This window comes from Pleurodeles waltl, chromosome 1_2 (genome assembly GCF_031143425.1).
Source record: "Pleurodeles waltl isolate 20211129_DDA chromosome 1_2, aPleWal1.hap1.20221129, whole genome shotgun sequence".
NCBI lineage: Eukaryota > Metazoa > Chordata > Amphibia > Caudata > Salamandridae > Pleurodeles > Pleurodeles waltl.
The window spans coordinates 125,621,914-125,645,166 of record NC_090437.1 but is presented as its reverse complement, the minus strand read 5'-3'; the positions used below and the strand labels follow the sequence as shown (position 1 = coordinate 125,645,166).

General features: G+C 42.8%; 1 protein-coding gene across 8 annotated transcripts in view; it reads right to left on the bottom strand.

Moving 5' to 3' along the window:
* Window positions 1-23,253, bottom strand: part of PAQR3 (progestin and adipoQ receptor family member 3) — a 906,524-nt gene that overhangs the window by 453,863 nt on the left and 429,408 nt on the right. For 5 of the 8 annotated variants that reach the window (XM_069236804.1, XM_069236807.1, XM_069236808.1 and 2 more), the window contains one exon: window positions 21,894-22,091. In XM_069236804.1, the coding sequence (XP_069092905.1) occupies window positions 21,894-22,091 (198 nt within the window). The remainder of the gene's footprint in view (window positions 1-21,893; window positions 22,092-23,253) is intronic. The other 3 variants (XM_069236806.1, XM_069236809.1, XM_069236810.1) reach the window with 1 other exon arrangement.

Genomic DNA, 23,253 nt, shown 5'->3' with positions numbered 1-23,253 from the left:
CAGTGATTTGCAGCTTGAGGTTGCCGCTCTCTTTTTCTTGCTGCACTAACAACAATAGAGTCAGGTGGCAATTGTTGTGTGATGAAGAGTGGATCTGATAGTGCAGCTTTGTATTTCTTGTCCACACATGATGTAAGTACCCTAGCCTTTACTTCTCTTTAAAAATGTCATCTGCATGTTTAAGCATGCCTGGGAGCATTGGTAGGCATTGGTACTCCTTGTGTGTTAAATAAAAAAATCATCCTCTATGGGATCTGAATGCAACTGCACCTTCTGATATGCAGCTGCCCTAGCAATGACCTGATTATAGGCTGTGGTGTCTTCAGTTGGAGATGGCCTAGTGGGGTATACAACAGGATCATTATTAGATGGAATAGGGTCTGGGTCACACAAATCCCATGGGTCTACATTGTAAGGATTGTCACTCAAGTCATCCCCATGTGAAGAAATAGGTGATTGCGGAGACAATTGTGTAGGTGAAGATGGTGGAGTATCAGTTGGTGGAGAAGTGGGAAGCTAAGGAGAATGTAGTGGTGAAGGTTGATGTACTGCCTTTGGTTTCTCCTTGTGTTTAAAAATCTTGGCAGGTGAAGGCCCAGCTTCCAAAGTCTCTTGGAAAGACAGTTTCCCTTTAATTGAAGAAGGAGGAGAAGCAATAATCCTTCCAGTATACTTATGGATTTGGATTTTGCGCTGTTTATCGTCCATCACTTCCAGTATAGGCCTAATGTCCTAATGCAGACGATTCTTCTGCAGTTGGAGCATATTTTCTTCCCCATAGGTTTGAGCTCCGAAAGCTTGGAGACCGAATGTTTTCATCGGGTCGAGAATGTGGGCTCCGAAACAGATGGAGCTTTTTTGGCTCTGAAATGGAAGTTGGGTGATTCGGCTCCGAGGTGGAAGATGGATGTTTCGGCTCCAAGGTGGAAGCCTTCACTCTTCGAGTCGATCCCGAAACAGGTGTGGAATGCTGTTCGGTCGATGCTGAAATCATTTTGGTCTTTTTTAATGCTGAATCCGAAGGTTGGTCATCGAGGTGTATCTTTTGGGTCCAACCATGGCCGGCAAGCAGTGGTGGACCCAAGGGCAGTTGTGATTACTTTTGGATGTTTTTTGGTGATGGGAAGGGGCTGGCGTACTTATGTACTGCGCCGCTGGAATCAATTGGCTGTCCCTATCGGAGTCACGGTGGGAAGCAGAATCTGCGATGGAAACTGCGGCCTGAGCTTGTTTCTCAACGAAAATGTTGGGCATTTGGTCCGTCGACTTGGATCCCATCTCTAACCGGCGAGCTCTTAGATCTCACAGAGTTTTGTTGGAGGGGAAGGATCAACACGCCTCCCAGTTTCCCCTTGTGATCGGGAGAGAGGCACAGGTTTCACACTGAGTGTTGGTCGTTGTAGGGGAACCGAGGGCAAAAGCGAAACAGAGTTCGATCCATCAGCCTGTGTCAAAGTAGCCTTGAGAAGGACGCGGTCGCCCAAAAGAAAGTTTAATCGAGAAAATAGAGAAGTTCAGATAGTACCGAACCGAGACCAACCAGAGCGAGAGGGAACACATCTGAACCCGACAGCGGAAAGAAAACAATCTAATAAAGGACTCAATGCCCATGCGCACTATCACCGACAGGAGGAGTCACTCGATCTTGTGACTGAAAAAAGCTTATTCGAAGAAAAACAACTTGTAAAACTACGAGCCCAACACTAGATGGCAGACTTATGCAAAGCATGTGTATCTGGACCTGCACATACCATCAATCGATATATATATATAGATAGATAGATAAATAGATCAATATAGATATATTTTCAACGTTTACCTGCAAAATACTTATATTTTCATTGTAATGGCATGCCTGTTAAAGGCATATGCGTTGTAATAGATGCGTGGTAAAAGCATTGCGTGGTATTGGCCGTGTTGTAAAGGCCGTTTCTCAAGCCAAATTTCTTACTATTCATGGAAGAGCCTTGTGCCACCTCCAGGTGTAACTGCCACTCATGATCCTCTCACAGCCAACTGCTGAGCTCCTCTGCCCTGGCATTCAATGACCGTGCCTGGTGGTTTGTCACCAGAAAAATTCCTTGGTGGTCAAATCAATTCCGGAGGTGAAAAGCCTTCTGGCACAGGGTCCCTTGCCCCATCCTGCCTTGTCTGTTGCAGTAACACATAGTGTTGTCAGTGAGCACCTCCACCAGCCTCCCTTTGATGGTTGGTAGAAAGGCTTTCACAGCCAAGGTTATGGACCTAAACACCAGAAGATTGATGTGGAACCAGACTCCACCAGAGACCAGGGGCCTTCGATCTCCATCTCTCCCAAATGACTGCCCCATGCAGAAGTGGTGCATCAGTCACTACTGTCAGCTCTGGATGGGGAAAGGAGAGAAGTCTGCAGCTGACCCCATGTGATCCAGCAACCAGCATTGCTGATCTTTTGCAGTCTCCTCCAGAATTTGAACATGGTTAGAGAGATTTCATTGATGTTGGGCCCACTGGGACAGATCCCACTGCAAAGCCTTCATATGCCATTTTGCATGCTCAGCCAGAAGGATTCAGGAGGCCATCATTCCCAACAGCTTCAGAGTCAACCTCACTGAAATCCAGGATTGAGGCTGAAACACAGGGATCATAGCCTCAATGTCCTGGGGGGAAAGGCATGCAACTGAACTGTGTCCAGGATAACTTAGATGACGGGAAGTATCTGAGGAAGATTCAGGTGTGACTTAGGCACATTGACAGTGAACCCCAAAGAGGACAGGAGGTTCGCCGTAGTCTGGAGGTGGCTGACAACAGCCTGGGGCAAGCCCACCTTCAACAGCCAGCCCCCAACTTAGGGGAAGACTGCTACCCAAGTCTCCGAAGACAAGTTGCACCCACTACCATCACTTTAAAGAACAACCAGATGGCACTGGTGAGACCAAAGGGGAGTAAGGAGAACTGGAAATGCTCCTGTTCCACCACGAACCACAGGTAGTGTTGGTGGGTCGGCAGTATTGGAATATGAAAATAGGTGTCCTGCAGGTCCAATGCCACCATCCAGTTTCCAGGACTGAGGACATACAAGACCTGGGCTATGGTGAGCATTTTGAACTTCTCCTTCCTGAGAAAGGCAATGAGAGGGTGCAGATGTGATATAGGCTGGAGACATCCATCCTTCCTGGGCACCATAAAGTAGCAGGAATAGCAGCCATGTCCTCTTTCTGGCTTCGGCAACCTCTTAATAGCCCCATTGGCCAAAAAGGCTTGCACTTCCTGCCACAAAATGGAGAGATGGTCCTTTGCTAGTAACTGGGAAGGCCTGTGGAAGGTGTGGCAGGGAAGAAAGCAATGGGAGAGCAAACCACCACAAACTATCTGTAGGACCTACCTGCCCGAGAACAGGATTTCCTGCCAACCTAGAAAAGAATCGTAGGATGCTGCCTGGTTGGCCTTGTTCTGCAAGCATGCTAAAAAGGTGTGGAAGGTGGGACTGTGGGAGTTTTGGACTGGGTGGCACGCTAACTTTGGCCATGTGGGCAGTGGGTACCTCAGCCGTAAAAGTGCTGGGTACCCTTAGGTGTGTGAACAGGCTGACAGTAAGCGGTATCTCATACCAGCAGAAAAGAGCGCTAAAACTGGTGGGGATGGTGAGGAGGCACAGAGAGCAAGCCATAGCCCTGCTCTCCTTAAACCATAAAGGCCATGCCCATCAGGGAGCACAAGATGCCACTAGAGAACCCAGTAGATTGCAGCCATGCATGGTGGCAAATGGCAACACTGTTGACAATAAGCTTGCCCAATGAAATTGGTGGTGTAAAGCCACAACAAACTGAGCTCAGGCGCATCACGACCACGTTGATTTGCATGGGCCAAGACAGGGCAAAGGTGATTAGGAACACCTGGGAAGTCTTGAGCCACAGAATTCTAAAGAGCATGGGAGTAATGTCTCAATAAGAAGCTGGGGTTAACAAAGTGGAGGATAACTGTTCCGATTAAACCAACTTGTGCAGGCCTGAACAACAAGGCTATCTGATGAAGGATGCTGTGAGAGAAAAGTACAGTGTCCTGGAGCAGGAAAATGCTGCCAGGCAATGTGTCAGCTGACAGGGGGTCCAGAGCAAGATTTGGCCCAGACACTCTAATAAAGTGCCTGTCAAAGCCTTGTTAAAACTGAGAAAAGGCTCAGCAGAAGTCTGTCCACGTTGTAGGACTTTAGTGAGAACATACGTTTTGACCTCCATGGTGGGGACGTGGAGGTCAAGAACTCCAGCCGCCTTACACATAACCATAGCATTGGAAGCAGCTCCTCTGTGATGAGTCCATGGGGGAGAAAAAAGGGCTATGTCAGGAGACGCGTTAAGCCCACTAGCCTCCTGCCAGTTATTGTATCAATCATTGATATAGGGCTGATCAAAGATCACCCTGGTCCCAGTCATCAGAATCTGTGTCAAAAATGAAGTGCAAAGCGGGCTGTCTTCCTTGAGGAACTGGAATGTCCAATAGAGGAAGTGGTGCCTCTTTGGATTCTGGCACGACAACAGTTGTGAAAACTCTGGAGCAAACAATTGGTGCCTTCTCCTCTGGCAGAGTCAGCATCCGTGTTGAGGAATCTAGGGCTGGCATAGGTCTCAGGTGCAGAAGCAGGGTAGGAGGGTCCAATGGGGCTGAGGGCAAACCCACCGACTGCATCCCAGAAGGAGGATGCTGCCAATCCTTGAGGCCAGAAGGCACACCAGACTGAGTTGGAAGAGATCCAAAGAGCCAGAACACAGCTGTCCAGAACTCTTCGTGGTGACTCATTCACCTGGAAACTTGGTTGGTGCCAGCTGTAGTTGTGGGATCGACACCGAAGGTGATGGACTTCGGGAGCAAGAGTGAGAAGAGCAGTGCCATCCCCACACCTGCTCAGGCTAATGCAGGTGTGGCGAGGGAGTGGAATCCATCTCTATTTCTTGTGTTTTATATATCTTTTTTTAGGTTTACCTGAAGACGGAGAGAGACAACAACTGATATCTCGATAAGCTCTAACGACTTCAGGAATGGAAACGAACCTTGGACATGGACAGGGACGCAGTCTCCCTTTATGTTTGGGGATGTTTCATCTCCTCTTCTCTGGTGGTGTTCAGATTTATCGACATGCAACCAATGGAGTTGTAGCTCGACTCCAAGACGTAAGCATACCTGGTAGGGTTCTGTCGAAGACATCTGATTGCAACAGTCCGTACAGGGCTTGAAGCCTGTAGCCCTGGAGAAGGGGTGATATTGTTTATATACAGATTTTACATGTTCCACCACTTAAGTTGATGCTGCATTGTGGATGTCAAAACACTGTATCTACCCAAAACCCTTTTGTCTGTGACCAAACTGAAGTGGAAGCATGTCTAACGTGGCAGTAGGAACAAGCAAGATGCCATCTTCGGAATGATGTGTTAATTACGATGTGTAAACACGAATGATGTGCTAATTATAAAATTAATTATGTGTTGTTGAAATAGAAGTATGGCCTTCGGCTTACTAACAACCCCTATGAAGGGATCAGGGGCACCCTGGTAACAGTAACAAACCTATTTTCTTTATTCACAGTATAACACAGCCTATGTACTAAGAAGAATGAACAATTCTAAGTAAACTACACAGAATATTATCAAAAACTAGAATAAAATGAACATTTATTAAATGGTTAAAATGTAATCTAGAACCTAACACCCTAACATCTACTTCTATGTGGTATACTAAGAATATATAAAGGCAGAGCAACTTACAGTCTACAGTTTCTTAGGGAGATGAGATGCACTGCATACCTTAATGATAGCAAAGGCTGTCTTAATCAGCAGACGTGTGAAGACAATTTTCCCTGCGAAGAACACACACATGCCGCAGTAGCGGTCCTCCTCTGCGACTCAGCTTTATCACTTCAGGCAAGATGTAGCATCTGCATAGTGTGCTGCAGTAGGTAAGACCATCTCTGGCAGAATCTTATTGGACAGTGGTTCCCAACCTTTTGACTTCTGTGGATCCCCAATTTATCATTATTGGAACCCGGGGACCCCCAGTGAATCAATTTTGGAATCCGGGGACCCTCCACTGAGTCACTATTGAAAGCTGGGGACCTAATCTGCAAATATTATTTATTTTTCAAAGCAGTCACAGACCCCCTGAAGAGGCTTCGCGGACCCCCCCCCCATGAGTCCCCAGACCACAGGTTGGGAACCACTGTTATAGGATAATCAGGGGGAAGGACCTCTCCTCACAAGTGGTCAAGTGGCAGTCTTTATATAATGGCAGTCTTTATATACTAAATCTTATCAGAAAATTGAATTTCTGGCATAAGCTTAGGCATGTCTGACATAGATTATGTGCATTAAGGTATGCATCCCAGACATTTCCTTATGAAAATGTAAGTTAAAAGGACATCAATTTAGACTACACTATTTCGGCTATATTCCTGTATTTGTTCTTATTCAACCCTGACATGGAAAGAGTAGACACCTGTCCCAGACTAATGTTGCATCAGGTGTTATTACTATGTTATTAGTCGAATGACTTGACATTGTTACGGTTCTTAGAAAGATAAGGTTAGACGACGTCTGTGTCAAAAGGCAGACATGATAATAATGCTGCATATATCAGGAAAGATGGCGACCTCCATTATCTAAGATGGAGTCAAGGCTTACATAAAACAGAGTTGGACCTTGGAGGCTTCAAGTCAGTTTATCGGCTTTCTCATGGCCCGGTATTGTGACATCTGGTACAGAAGGATTAATTTCTGAAATGCTGAAACACTATTATGGTATAGGCTGTCATCACCACCATGATGAGTATAGATGCCAGACAATTCTCAGTCTGAAGTGCCTGAAAGTGTAATTTCTGCATGTTAATTGTGGACCCTAGACTGTGTAACAATAACAATGTCTCCACAATTTTTGGTTTTGCATGTTTGCTTTTTTTTGCCACCTGTCCACGTACAGATAAATATGATTAAATATTCTGAGCACAAAGATGTACTGCCACCACCACTATAAATTTGGTAAAGACTCTGGGTACCAACATAATGGTAAATGATGCCTTAAACTAGCAATGTTTGGCACTTACCACAAACCTCACAATTCTGTGATCTAATAGATGCATCACTCTATGAGAATAAGCATCTTTTAGATGCAGTGTAGTGATAAAGTAAAATTCTATAATAGTAAAAGGCCATCTTGTAGTGTTGTGGGACTGAAGTGCTAACTCTTGATATTTGTTCAGAAGCCTTATGTCAGATAAAGGCCTCAGTGAACTGTCCTTCTTTGGTATCAAGGTGTATGTACATACATCCATTCCCTTAGCTCAACTAGTGGAAGCACTTTGTTGGACGAAGAGAATGCCTTTTCTTCCAACAGACCATAGATATCAAAGGGTTTGATCCTGTAAGGCCTCAGGCAAGGAGGGATCCATAAATATACTCAAAGCACAAAGACCCCCAATAGCCCTAAATAAAGTACTATTAAAATATTACACAATATGAACATGAATCATGTGCTACGAAAAAATATTTTTAAGACAAGATCTGATACATAATTTTATTTTTATGTAGCACTGTCACAAAAAAACTTAGTATAAGGACACACAAACAAGCTAAACGCTCTATAGCTCACGTCCCTGCCATGCACAGTTTTTTCGTCAAAAATGTTACTGCAAATATTACATTGATATTATCAATGATGTTATCAAAGATATCCTGAGTGCTGTAATTTGTGGGGTAATTAGCAGTGCATGGCAAGATTACCCTAACTATAACAGCTGAATTCTATGGTTTGGTACATTTAAAATGTGAGCCAAACTATAACGCCCCTGTAACCTTTGTTTTTTTCCAAGTGAATTTCTATGATTTATTTTTTTTAACCTCTACTAATTTTCATTACCATATGTTAATCCAACCAGAGCCGCGCACGGACTTTGGCTGCACGCTGTGGTGGTTGGCTCAGGGCCTGGCCAAGCCAACCCCCTATAAGCACCCAACCTTGCGTTGTGCACAGCCTTTAGCGGTGTGCAGCGGGATTGCCCACAAGGCCTGGCCTGTGGCCAGACTCTGCGGCCAATCCCCCCTAACCACCCAACCCCATATTGCGCACAACCCTTTGGCTGTGCATGGCTAGAGGTGGTCATGGCCTGTCTCTCTGGTGTGAGAACAGGTGTGAGGGTGTACCTGGGGGTGAGAGTGGCTGTGAGAGTGTTTGTCTGGGTGTGAGAGTGGGCTCATCAGTGTCTTAGTGGGTGTGTCAGTGTGGGTCTGTGAGTGGGTGCATGAGGGTCTAAGTGGGGTTGTGAGTGGGCCCACAAGGGTCTGAGAGTGGGAGAAAGACTGAAAAAGAGAGAGAGAAAGATAGTGAGAGGGAGAGAGATAGAGTTGTTTTAGGCTTTGATGAATGATACACTTAGAATGAGATATTTGTGGACAAACTGAAAAGAAATATATATTTTTCAAATAAAAAGAGTGAGATTACCTTTCAGAATGAACCTTAAACTTTTGAAGTTTAAAAGAAATTAAAGAAGGAAAATGACCAGGGGCACACTTGGAGTAGAACCCTCATCTTTCAGTGTGTGTCTGTGACCTTAACCTTTAGGCCATAGCTGACTCCTTACTGTGATGCTTCATACATACCTATGACAGTCAACCCACAAATGTGATTGGAAAGAAACGTGAATGTTCCATCACTAGAAAGGTTTAACAGTCGAAACACTAGTAAATAAACAAACATACTGCCAAGCAACACTAGGATTTGACCCTTAAACCTACTGAGTGACAGCACTAGACCTTGACCATTAGGTCAGAAGTGACTATGTACTGCTCTGCATCCAAACATAACTATAACATTCGCACCAAACATCTTGCTAGTCTAATTCTGTGAATTCATTTCAATGGCAATCTCTCGCTCTCTCTTCCATCCCATTATGGAATGAAAGAGAGAGAGAGTGGTAGGACTGCGGGGGAGAGTCTCAATGCCTCAGCGGTCCTAGCAGCTCCCTGCCTGCAGGAGCAAAGGTTTCATCTGTTTCCTTGCATGCATATTTGCAGCTCCCCCGCATCATATCAGTTCAAAGCCCTGGGGAGTTGGCGGTCCCCGGGACTGCGGGTGGGGAGGGGGTGGTGAGGTGGCCATCCCCAGGGCTGCAGGGAGGGAGCTGGTGGCCCCCGATGCAAAATGTAATTGCCCCAGGGACCTGGCGCACACGGAGGCTGTTTACAAAACAAGCATGGGAGCCCATGCTTTTTTTTTCTCTTTTACATTTTCAGTGGATCTGTGCTGATTTCTTTTTCCAAATGACTTTTTAAGCCCTGGGGTTCCCTCTGAGACCCCAGCATCAGAGCTAAGGAGGCAGGGTGTCCCTACCCTGGTGGTAGTTCTTATTGATTTACTTTTTTTTCAGGGACTCGGCTAAAGCAGAGTCCCAACATGGCTATCAACACTTCCTTGTTTAAGTGATGTCAGCCAATCAGATCTCAGCACGAGATCTGGAGGGTTTGTGGTGCCTTCGCGTCCCTATATATACAATTTTGATTTTTCTTTAATTACTAAAAAAACGACTGAACCAATTTACACGAAATAACAAAAAGCTCGATTTTAGCACCAAGAGCTACTTTTCTACCAAATTTGGTGTAATTCCGTCCAGTGGTTTGGGCGATGTCACTGTTCAAAATCCCTATGGAAAAATGAATGGGAAAAAAGCGTTATGGCAAACCTCTCCCCCAACCCGTTTTTCTCAGCCCCCTTTTGACCTTGACAGATCACCCTGAAACTTTCCAGACAGCAGTTCACATGAGCATCAAATTGTTTTGGAAAATTTCATGAAGATTTGGCAACCAGCGCCAAAGATATAGGCAAGAAAAAGTCCACTTTTGTTCACAGAAACTTACCTAGTGGCTACCGCCACTAGGGGATGGAGATATAGGAGATATATATATATATATATATATATATATCTCAGAGTAGGTTTTGACAAATGTCCAGAAACTTAAAAATCAAAGTGAAGACTAACAACAAAACTTGTTCTTCGTGTATACCTAAACACTCAATGGAGTCTCATAGTAGAGTAGGCGAGAGGTTTGTATTCACAGTCCTACTTCCACTTCAAAAAAAAATATTTCCATTCCTTATTTAGTTTTCGCCTAATGGTTCATTTAGAGTTTTTTCAAAAGTATAAATGGCTCCTCCACATTCCTCTCATTAATATTGCCTACATGTTTTCATCCCAATATAGGTGGGAGTAAAAATTTTAGGAGGCCCTCATGAGGGCATATTTCCATTTTTTATCTGGACACTAAAGTGAAGACATTTTCATTTATTAAACACAGTTGTTTTTCCCATGTGAAGCGAGAAGAATCTTGTTCAACACTCGCTGCTCATTCTAAAAGACATGGGAAGATGGAGAAAATGTGGAGCAAAGGACTAATATGTGCACTCAAATAGGTAACATAACGTGCACCAGCAGCTGTGAAAAATTGTCTTTTGAAACTCTCACCTGTGATCGATATAGTAAAAGCCACCGCCCGGATGCACACTGGAGCCCGCGAAGCCGTAGGACGCCTCCTATCTTTACAGCACAAGTTATTTTAAGTTTCTGGACATTTGTCAAAACCATCTCTGAGATATGTATACAACTTATATGCATTGCCATTGTTTAAAGTATTCACTTGACTCACTGAGAACATATATATGGAGAGAAAATTGTATAAGCTTCATATCTCGTGTTTGTGTTGACTATTTTTCTATTGTCTTGAAATTACCTTTTTATTGTACACCATACGCGACATGTAATTATGCTATCTGGGTGTAAAAATATAATTTGCTTTTGTGTCCCTGGAGTTTTTCTGTGGCAGTGCTACATAAAATATAATTAAATAATATCGGATCTTGTTTTAAAAAATGTTTTTCTTTGTACACGATTTATGTTTTGTAATATTTTGAATAGTGTTATTGGGAGCTCTTTGTGCTTTGAGTATATACCTTTCAACAGGAGCAGCAAAAGATTTTTATTTGATGTATGATTCTTTGGCATGGTGTTGAACTCTGCAATATTCCTGTCCCACTGGTCTAAGGTTGCTTACCTCCATCTGGCTGACAAAACCTTAACGTACCCCCAAACACAGTTGTATGAGCTAGGAGAGGGGCATGACAATCACGTCACTTATGTTAGGAGTGGCCCTTGTTGCTTGAGAGCCTCGGGTTTTAGGTCTTGCATTGCTATAAAAAAATGACTTCAAGTATATTGCTTGATCTTATGAAAATGTTTGCGTTGCTCCTATGGATGAGAAGAAGCAGGGGCCTCAAACTACTGATTTTGCTTACCTTTCTGTTTTTGTTTCACTGACTTTTTGCAGACCGGGTGTTGCTGCTGTAAGGTCCCATTGACTGGGCCATTTTAGTATCCTTTTAATTTTTTCCAAAATGTTGTCTTCCTTAGGGATAAAGATAAATTGGCCATCAAACAGCATACTTATGTGGAGGCATGGGTTGAATATTGGCGCTTGACTGCTAAGCAACATCGCACTGAATCAGTTCTTTGTGGAAAAAAAAGGAAAGCACTTTATTTTCTCCTTTATACTTCCAAAATAATTCCTCAGTAATAATTCCTGGAGTTTCATTCCTATATGAGATAATGGAACTCCTCAGTGACTTGTAATATCACCATAATGCATGGTGGGACACTTTATCCCATATATAATTATATTAATGGGTGCAAAACATCACATTATGTTGACATTATACATCAAGTTCCCCGTTATTGTTTGTAAAGCAAGGTAAGAGGGAGTTCTGCAGAACTCTCGGTACCATTCTTACAGAGTAAGAGATATAGATATTCCAAGTCAGTCTTAACATAAGGCTATTGTATATACCATTTAGCTATAGTATTGAGATTAAGATATTCTACGGGCGTGTAAAAATCAGTGGAAGGGGAGTATACTGCCAGATAGACAGTAAGCATTGAACTGCCATCATGAGAATAAGTGCAATTATTCTCTGAGTTACGAATAACGCGGCTGTAGATAGGGACATAAATTTGTCTTAAGCCAAATTAGATTTTTATTAAGTAACTAGCTGATTCCATATTGGGTGATGTCTATAAGGGCAGACTAATGAATGCAGAGATGTCCGTTTTGAGCATAAAGCATAGGAAGGCCCACCAAGAAGAGAGAGTTTGTGAGCAGTTTTCCACTGTGAAAGAATGGAATTACCACCGAAGACTAGGAGAAAAGCTAACAACGAGAGAATATTTTTCTCAAGTGTAGTTAAGTGAGAAATGTGATGGGTACATAAGGAATACAAAAAGGTGATGGGAGGAATGCTTTAATTATTCTCAGCCACTGGTAATTACTTAGTCACATCCCAGGCAATTGTTATTTTGCCAACCATGCCTTATCACACATGATCCAGCCCATATGTAAAGCAGCTGCTGCAGTAGGAACAGTCCAGCCTTAACTGCCAGTCCAGGCCACACCCATTCTAAACGAAACACCAGCGTCGGGGCAGAGGGAGGGGCAAAGGGAGGGAATTAAGCTAGAATTCTTGATGAGTTGTCAGAAAAGGCATGTTAATGATGAAAAACTCCCCTTCAGAAATACAGTCGGTGTGGGGTGACTGTTGTTTTGGAAGATGGGCCCCAGACTGCTGGCTAAAATCGTTCAGTCTTTATTGATTACAAATATCAGCTGATGATTTTTGGCGAGAATGGGGTGTTTGCCATCCTTGAGAATCATTACTATGGTGGACTCTCCACGTTTTCAGAGTATGTACAAAGTTGAAGAGATTCTCTAGAGCAGGGGTCTTCATACTGGGGGGCCTCAAGTGATGGGGGGCAGCACCAGGCTCTTTGCCAAAATAAAGATTATGCAGATAATAGTGCTTTGTTTAAAGCAGAAACATGTTTATTGCATTTGTAAAAAAGGTAACAGATTTTAAGTGCAATGCTTAAATAAGTCTTGACTTATTTAAACATTTCCAACTTAATAGAATAGTTTTGAAAAATTCTGAGGGGGGCCCAGTGATTTATTTTTTCCCACTGGGGGCGCGGCCTTCGTGAGTTTGAAAAACACTGCTCTAGAGGCTGAATGCCACTCTTAGAGCCCCGTTTCTAGAACACAGCTGGGAAACCACGAGAACCGTCAGCCTTCCTGTTTTTGAGGAAATAAAAACCCTTCACGATTTCCTGATTGTTCACAGGATGCTTCAGTGCCTCTTTATCCTCCATCGTCAGTTTTCATAAATGGATGTTACTAAGGTACGCTTCACATGAATGTCTTAATACATTTTGGGGTATACAAATTGGAGTGATAATCCTTACAATAATTAATAATTATTATAGTTCTAGTGGGCCAGTGCCCCGTCATGTCTTTTTCTTTAAGTTTATTTCCCATTTCCCTCAACCGTACCATGTATACATTTCCTTTCATGTGAATATGATGTTGTAATTGTTTAGTCCCGTCTTCTAGGTTTATGACTGCACTGAATTCTTTATTGCTTTTTGCAATGGTGTTGATTAGGAATACCTTTGGAGATGCTTTCAATGTGCCCAAAATAGTTGTAGTGCGGAACATTAGACCCGATGTTCAGACAGAAACTGGGCAATGGATCGGTTAATCGGGTCAAGACTCCTAGAAGTTCAGGGTTCAGTAGCTGCGATTCAGAAGAGGCTACTGAATCACCCAAGTGAGAAGGTTTGGAAGCGTGATCCAATATAAGTACAGACTCAATACAGGTGTTCTCTACCAGAGACAGGTGGCCCCCGTCAGTAATGATATAATCAATCCACCATTATCTGTTCTGCAGATGAGAGAAGAAAGTAAAATCTCTTTCATGTGGGTGCAGCATGCACCACATATCGTTAAGATTGCCCTGCTACATAATTGTGTCTTGTGTTTATGGGACTGCGTTAAGCAATAGTTACGTCTGGACGTTCTATCTGTAGCCCCATCAACCGGGATATTGAAATCTCTATTAAGTAACATTTTCTTAACTCTCAAAATCGGGGTTCATCCTCAAAAGAGGCATCGATGCTTATGGGTATATTTCAGGGCTGCCTTTCTGCAGATGTGCAATCAGTGATCTTCCATCCCAATCCACTGGCGAGCCGAAAGGTAATTTAGATTATAGGTTAAAGGTAGAAAAACTAAGGAATACCAAAGGAACAAAAGCAACAAAAAACACACTCATTCAAAAATCCAGGTTACCCACCCTCATCCTCAGTCTAATGACTATCAGGCAGGAGTGTAGAGTGCACGAGAAACCGGCACATCGCATTCTAATAAATGGTGTAAAAACATCACTAAACAAGAGCGCTTATGAGAAAGTTAGGCAATTAATAGACACAATACTTCTGGATGCAACGTCGGATGTTTTAGAGAATAGTCAACATCTAATAATAAGCACTGGAATTAAGAAACGCTGAGCTCGGGTTTAAAATCTATAATCAGCGCAGATCTTTTCGGCCTAGAGCCTAAGGACTTCCTAACCATTAATAGTTGACACAAATGAGGAGAAACGTTCAGTAACTGGGAAATGGGGTGTCCATATCCGAGTATGAGATGCTGTCTAGTTATCTTTCCAGTTTTGCTGGATTTTGATTTATGAGGGCAATACACATTTGGATGGGTCTGAAAATCTAGGACGACACATTCAGATCTTTTAGCCTCTTCCCCAGGAACAGGAAAGCCTTTATGATATGCAGCGTTTCTTTAGAGTAACCGTGGGAGATGTCTGTCATAAAACCCTGCCAGATGACATGCTGGGCTTTCAGTATGTACGCTAGCATCCGATCAGCATTGTTAAAAACAAAGTGGACGGAAGATGAGTGCCCTGGGGTGTTTAATATCTTTAGCCTTTCAAGTTGGAAATCTTAGTCTCAAAGGTTCTCACAAAAGTAACTTTCAGCATCTTCGAGACCCAAACCTCAAGGAATTTGATGCAACTGGTAGCAGATCTGCCCCCCTGTCATCTAATTTGCATATTTCTCTTCGAAATTCCCGTTGACCTTAATTGCATCCTGCAAGACGGATAATCGTTTCAAGCGGGTAATAGTCTATGTCTGACCCCTCATGAGTCAATTCTAATACAGGCAAATGCAGAAAATTATAAATGAGTTCAGCAGTGCATAATCACTGTTAGACAGGCACAAAATGTAGCACAAAAACAGTATAAAGTACAAAGCTTGAGCTGCCTTAAGCACAGCTCCTCAATCAACTCCGGTGTTCCACAGTCTTCGTTGTACACTGCAAATGGTAATGTTCTGGCACGTATCAGACAGCATGCCTCCAACAAGCAGTGTTCTGACTGGATAAAGTAGCTGTGCTGTTAGTACTATTACTCCTAGCATACATGCATCTGCCTCTTCCCAACATCAGTAGGCCTCTTGGACCTCTAGGCCTCAAGTATATAACAAGTTGCAGTACATACATTTACTTTCTCTGTTCAAGGGTCACTACATTTCCGAGGACCAGAAATAGAGGGCCACTTTCGGAGATCAGAACCCAGGGATCGGTTCTCAAATACAGCCATCTGATCATCGGACCACGAAGCTTGTGAAGAGCCAGGTGTCACTTTTGAAGGTCTTCAGAGTGCACGTCTGTGTAGTCAGATCAAACACTAAAGACTTTGGACTAGAATGGCAGGATATATTATCCAACTCCCTGCTCTCAAAACTTCACAGCAGCTCAGATTTTCATGCCTGTTAGTCAAAAAATGATTTGTGCTCCCATAACCTGTTTACTATAGATAGACATGCAGGAGCTCTGCAGGTACACTGCCATCTTCTTGGGTTCCAGCCACGAGAGCTCGTCTATTGTCATGCATGTGTAAAGATCTCTGCCACATTTTGTCAGTTAACATGTTAGTAACTTGAGGGATTCACTGATATGAAACTGATACACCACGTTTGATGAGAAGAGTGGATGGATAAAAAGGAGAATGTCTTCCTTGTGTACCTGTTGATACTATCCATTTATCGATAATGTCTAATTACCTTTAATGCCAACTGCTGAACTATATGTGAAAGCAATTGCTTAAAAAGAGGGCTCATCAAACTCCTGAGCACAATACTTGAATCCCAAGACTCCCAAAAGTGCCCTAGGTGGGATATTCTCTGTTAAAGACCTTTATTAAAGGTATTTTAAAAGCAGATGCATGTTGTCGGCTCTGGAACTAAGCAGCTGTGTAATGTATTCATATGGAAGTGTAAGCTACGCTTGAATTTCTATAGGTTAAGAAGATGGAGGATGAATAATTGAACTGATTCTTTAAGAGGGTCCTGGTGAACAGAATCACAACAAGGTGCAAATAATATTAAATTGTAAACCTAGATGCAAAAGGATGGAGCACACACCAATTAAATTTCAAATGAATTGTAGAAAACAGCAAGAGCTTTGTCCCAGGCTTGAAGTTAAGTCCAATAACATCAATTTATTGTTCTTCAATGGTTGTCACAATTCTACAGTTGTTCATATGGGAAGATGAACTGCCATGTACATACAACAGCCAGGGCAGCCAAGACAGGTTTAGCTTTCTCTGATTTTATCAAGGAAGCAATGCGACATAATAGAAGAATATATAACCCTCTATATACCAATATGAAGCATATACAGCAAAGTCGCAATGATTCTGTTGGAAAATGGTCCTCTCGGAAGGGTCACCCCAAACACTTCGCATACCTCCTCCTCTTTTCCTGACCTCGTTGTCATTGGCTTTAGGACTTTGGGTACTTTAATTTAAATTGAGTTGTGACGTACCCTGCCTAGGATTGTGGTCTCTACATAGGCAGGGTGCATATCTCTGCCAGTAGAGACCCAATTTCGAACATTGGTGATCAGTGGTGAGGATGGGACTTAAAGGTCACCCCAAACTATTTGCCTTCCTCCTCCTCTTTTCCTGACCTTGTTTTTGTTGGCTTTAGGGCTCAGAGCTAAAGTGCATTTCTCTCTCCCTAAAACATGGTAACATTGGTTCATATCCTATTTGCATATTTAATTTACATGTAGACCCTTAGTAAAGTGCACTAGAAGTGCCAAGGGCATGTAAATTAAATGCTAGCAGTGGGCCTGCAGCACTGATTGAACCACCCACATAAGTAGCCTCTTAACCACGTCCCAGGTCTGCCATTTCTAGGCCTGTATGTGCAGTTTTACTGCCACTTCGACTTGGCATTTATAACTACTTGCAAAGCCTTAAATTCCCCTTTTCTTCCAATTAAGTCACCCCTAAGGTACGCCATAGGTAATCCATAGGGCAGGGTGCTACGTAAGTAAAAGGCAGGACATGTACTTGTAAGTTTTATATATCCTGGTAGTAAAAAAACTCCCAAAGTCGTTTTTCATTACTATGAAGCCTGCTCCTTTCATAGGCCAGCATTAGAGATTCTCTTATATGCTTTTAAGTGGTAATTTCTGATCTGAGAGGAATGGACTTGTCATATTTGGTATGGTTGGCATGGTGGTAAGAAATCCTACTTTCTGTTTAAGTCGGATCTTACATTACTATTTCATAAATGGCACTTTTAGAAATTCCCTGCACTTCTTGCTATCTGTGCCTTACAGCCTGTCTCCAATCCTCTTCTTGTCTGTGCTGATTGACAGCTCACCTTGTGCATTCCACCCAGACAGCCATAAACACTGGACAGTCAGCTGCATCGCATTTCATCTGCACACAGATGGGTTTCCATGGGCAGGAAGGGTGAAGGGTCTCTCTCTTACACTTCAAAGGCCAGTAGCCTTCCCCCTCACAAAGGACTGATAACCCCCAACAGGGCTCCTGGCAGACAGGGTTGGGTTGAAAGGGGAACTTGTGCACTTCACACCACTCTTTGACGGTTCCTCCACTTCAAATGCACTTTTGGGTAAATTTATCGGGTCTGTGACACCCACCAAATCAGACACTTCTAGCCATACAACTGGACTCTGTCAAAGGGACTGCGTGGTTGCCCAAAGGACTCATATAGACTGCTTTGCTGGAAGGACTACTGGCCTGCTTGTTCCCCTGCTGCCTGCTGACCCCTTACCGCTTGAAGGACTCTGCCTTCATCCTCAAATGGTCTCCATGGGCTTGGATTGAGATTGCCTCCTGTTCTGAGGTATCAGGATTATTAAAGACTTCACCAAAGAAGAGAAAACCCAGCGCGTCAGAAAATCAATGCAACACCTGCAAAATCTGAACAAAACACCTGCTGGATTATTGCAGCGCCTACCTCACGGCTGAAAAACCACATCACCTGATGGACTGATGCAGAGTCTATTGCCTATACTCAACACGTTCTGGGTTTTCCATACATCATCCCTGGGCTTAAAAATATCCCCAGCATCTCAGTGAAGAACTGAGGCTGTGTTCCTAGAAACCAACGCCACACCTTACAGCGTGGGAAGAAATGATGCATCACCTTTGCCGTGTCGGAAAAATCAATGCATCGCTTCACCTTTCAATGCCTCTCCTCCTCTCCATAGCTATTTTTGACACATCTCAGGTACTGTGTGTTAAAAGGATACAGCCACTGATTCTTAAGGATCGAAACTCATTTCAACATTTTAAAATTGATATTTGACTTGTGTGTATTGGATTTTGGTCTTATTTTATTCAGATAAATATTGTCTATTTTCCTAAACTGCTGTAGAGTACTTTTTAGTGGTGTTTTCACTGTGTTACTGTATGAGTTATTGCATACATACTTTACACATTGCCTTCTAAGTCACTGCCTGTTCTGTGCCAAACTACCGGAGGATGAGCACAGGATAATTTAGGGTGTGCTGTAACTTACCCTGACTAGGACTCTGGTCCCTACTTGGACAGGGTGCATATCTCTGCCAACTAGAGACCCAAATTCAAACAAATTCTCTGTGATTATACGTATTAATTCAGAGGTCTGCCTGAAAAATTAGAAATTGATGCAGAGATTACAAATGACTAGGACAACCTAAATGAGGCCCATAAGCCATAAATAGATTAAAATCAGAAAAAGAGCATGGGAAAGTGGTTAGAGATTCACAACAAGCGTGGTGTCTATCACCGATAAATACATACCTATCACTGAGATCTTTTATTGTTTCTAGAGTATTATGTGAAAAGTGCGACCAGGCTGGTATCAAGGTTTTTGTGCACATTTGAAGACTTACCTGCTTTATTAGTTGCCTATCGTGCTTACCTAACAATAGTTGCACACTTGTTTGAAGTTCGAAATAGCTAAATTGTGGGATCACATGTTCCAAAATGTAAGACCTCAGATAGAAAATACAAGCAAACCCACTTGTTGGCTCAGCTCATGTGGCAACTCGCAGAGGCAGAGACATACTAAACAGGTACACTGACATGTCTACCAGAAGCAAGAACCATGGCTGACGAGCCCATGTCAAACAAACTAGGATCATGGATGTGCGATACATTTTGCAAATGACATAAGAGCATTGGTTGAGGGTAAAAAAACATGATCAAAAGCCCCTAGCCAATTTAACCACAGAATATTTCCAAGTGACTTCAGGTCTAATAACCGGAGGCATCATTTTGGCATTTTTTCTTATTGTTGCAAACATCTAATTGTGGGTACTCCCTCCTTTACAATAATTTGAGAGACGTTGTAATGAATTTCTGTTTGGAATTCTTTGTGATTTCCGCTCAAGAGATCTGCAAAAATATTATTCAGTCTAGGCAGGTGTTTTCTCAAAATATGCATGAGAAGACATTGAGCCCAATGCCAAACCTGTTGCCATTTTTGAAAGCTAAAGAACGTGGCTGTAATACGTGGTTTTCATGTTCGTGCCAGTACCACTTTGTTTTAAAGTACATTCAAACAGCCTGGCCTATCGGATCATTTTTCAGTACTGGACTGCTGCTACCAATATCTCCAGTTTTCAAGGAAGGTACAATACTACAGACTTTTCCCTGCAGAGCATCCAAAATCGGGGCCCCTCTTTCCCAATCGACAGTCCATTTCCTTGCTAGAGGCTTTAAGGAAGGAGCTGAAATTACTTCTGTTCCAAAGGCACTGTCCCATTTGCTCTCAAAATATGTTAATCATATGTTTCCGCTGCAGGCCTCTCTATTTTTATTTCTCTTCTCATACTCCCTTTTCACATCTCCAATTGCAATCAGCTTATTTTACCATGCACCTCGCTCTAAACATTACCCCGTATTTTGTCTAGATTCCTTTGCTACCTGCCTCCCACCCTCTCATACTCACTTCTATTCTCTCTCATGTTATGTGTAAGCATTTTTAGTCACCCATTATACTTTTATGGTATTTATTTTAAACAATCTTTATTGTGTGTTTTAGTACACTGATGGCAGCATCACAATACAGGAGTAAAGGTACATCATTATGTTACAAAGATGTTCAATGCCAAGGTAGCTGTTTGTATCAAGATGGTATAAAAGATTTGAAACAAGAATATAAGAACAACAATCTTGAGCCTTATCCTCCGCTCCCATGAGGAGACGTGGGCATGATCTAAACGCTCCCTTTAGCCATGCAGGACTGGGGCCTTGCGACTCCACCATTCTAGAGGTACCTAACTTCTGTATGTTGATAAATGTGCTCCTGGGGTGGAAGTGTCCAACCGATGCCGTGGTCCACACGGGTGTGAAGGGCAGGGGAGGAAAAGGATGGGGGGTTGTGATGTACCTATCCCTCCAAGAAGGGGCAACCCTGGTATGCAGAGCCAACATCGTTGCGGCTCTGCTAGGAGCTCGCCCAACTTGGTGGCAATTTGAGTATCTCCTCAGTCCCTGCACCTCCTCCTGATGAAGCACCTCCGCTTCCACCTCACCGGGCCACTAACCTCCACCACTGTGCCGCTCTCTGAAGCACAGTGGCCTTCCAGTGCATTGCAATTGGCTGCCTGGTAAGCATCAGTGATAGACCTATGAAGCGGTTTGCGGCGCCTCCCGCTTTTCAGTATCTGCAGAGGCCCACTAGCAACTGGCCGCATTGTTTAAGTCAAAATGGCACGTGAGAAGGGCAAGGGTGACACTGACCTCCGTCCACAACCCACAGGCTGCGCCAGAGCATATCCGCCATAGGAGCACAACAGCGCTGGAACTCTGGCACCAATGGTGGAAATATCTATGTAATCTCGCTGGCGCTAAATAGGCTCTGTGTTATATATTATGCTGGATATATGGGAACCGGGCATTGGAAGAGACCTTACGCAGGTAGCCCAACGCTCTGCTCCATTCCTTGGTGGACAATACTTTTGCCTTACATAGATGAACCTTTTGTTTTAGCAGCGTACTGTTCATATGTAACTATTTTTAAATGTATTAATGTACCACTGATGCTATGCGTTTTTAATTCAGGCTCTGTAGAAAGTTAGCAATTTTATATTTGCTTTGTATTTCACGCTGTATAGATGAACATATTGTTTTTACAATGCACTATACATATGCAATTTATGAGTAATCGTAATTCCATACCTGTTAGCTGTTTGTTAATGTGCTCTGTAAAAACATTAAGTTGTCTTAGAATGGTGCACCGAAGCCTATGGGCCGTATCTGTGCTATTTAAACTTGCATAAATTCAGAATTCTGAAGTTTGGTTTGAAATAATGGATACTAAACAGGTTTGCATAGTGACAGGCTTGGCTTGTTTTAGGGCTAAATTCTCAGGATAAATTGGAAAGTACATAGGATAAACTTAGTATGAAATGTCTTTAGTGCACTTTCAAACACCTCTATTTTCAGAGATATGAAAATCTGAACTTTAAATGAAGCAACTGAAGTTACAACACAGGTAAGAGGAGATGCAATTCTACACTCTTAAATCTAAAAACAGATAGATCTAAGCTATAAAAATCTATTTTCCCTTTGAAAATCTTTGGTCTAGACATTCAAGCAAATCCACAAAATGAGTACTCTTTGAAAAAAATAAGCATGCAGTGAAAGGGACACTTCATATATCTGTCACCTTACCTGGACAATTGAAGCCCCAAATCCTCCATTGATCCAGATCCAATGTATTGTAGGAATGACTCCATATCCAGACACAGAGCAGAAGATAACAGAGCGCAGTCTATGCCACGGCTGGGTGAAGTAGCTGGGATGAATCTGAGCAAAGAACACAGCCAGGATCATAGCAAGTACTATGATCAAATACATCTGCCGCCAGTACTAAAAGAAGGTGAGCGCAAGGGTTACATATAGATCAATCTAGAGAGTTATGCCTTCACAACAGACATGCTTTACATTCCATTTTGCTTTGTTTACACACCGTCTCATTAAACTAACATTAACATGAGATTTTATATCGGGTACCCATACAAAAATGTTTAAAAAACATCAGCTTTTAAAATCTTAACAAAAGTTAAAAACTTGTTTTTGCAGACTGCACTTCTGCCAGTCGTATGGCCACAAACTAGTCTGGATAATTCAGAGATGACCAAGAACTGCAAGGCACCAATACTGCATATAGTCCAGAGTCTGTTTCTGCAGTGAGCAGTGTACTTCGGCTGGGAAGGTGTTGGATGTCCCAGAAGTAAGGTAAAATTAGGTAGATGAAAAATGTACCTACTTTCAATAATATTTCTTCGCTATGGGCATTCTCCCTGGATTCATATATTGTATATGGTTGTATCCCACAACTTTAAAGGAACAGTCTGGAGCCTTCAAACTCTACATCCTGAAGGCCCTGGAATCTACTAGTGGCCTACAGGACTTATCCAAGACTAGCCCAGCAAGTCCTCTTTTATAAGGCCATTTCTGTGTTCAAACAACCCAATCAACAAAATGGAGACCAAAGTGACCATCATTTCTTCTGAAGTTGATTTCCAACGTTAAGACAAAGCTACAATTCACCACTGCTTTGATTCTGCAGAAAAAAGACAGTGAGACCTAGAAAACTGACTCAACATCCGTGTTGGCTAGCTAGAGCCAGAAACACTGGTATTTAAGACACAAAGTGATAGACGTGAGAAACTGATCACACAGTAATAAAATGCGCCTCTGTGGAGTTCCGAAAAACAAAAACTGGAAAAGCACAAGAGTCAACTTTTAATAGCACTCTATCTTGGTGGATCTGAAATTCCAGGGACCTCTCAAATTTTAGAGGGCACAACACTACAAGCCATAGCCCACATTTCTGATGCTAAACCCCTAGCTATCATTCTTTATCTTTTAATAAAACTAACACACCCCAATCTAATCTTACAAACCGAAAAAAGGAGGGCCATTTCAATATGTTAGACAGCCTATAAATTTATTAGAGTGGTTATATTCCCACCCAAAACCAGTGCTGAAAGTTTAAGCAGTGGACACACATCTCCTGTCTGCTTTG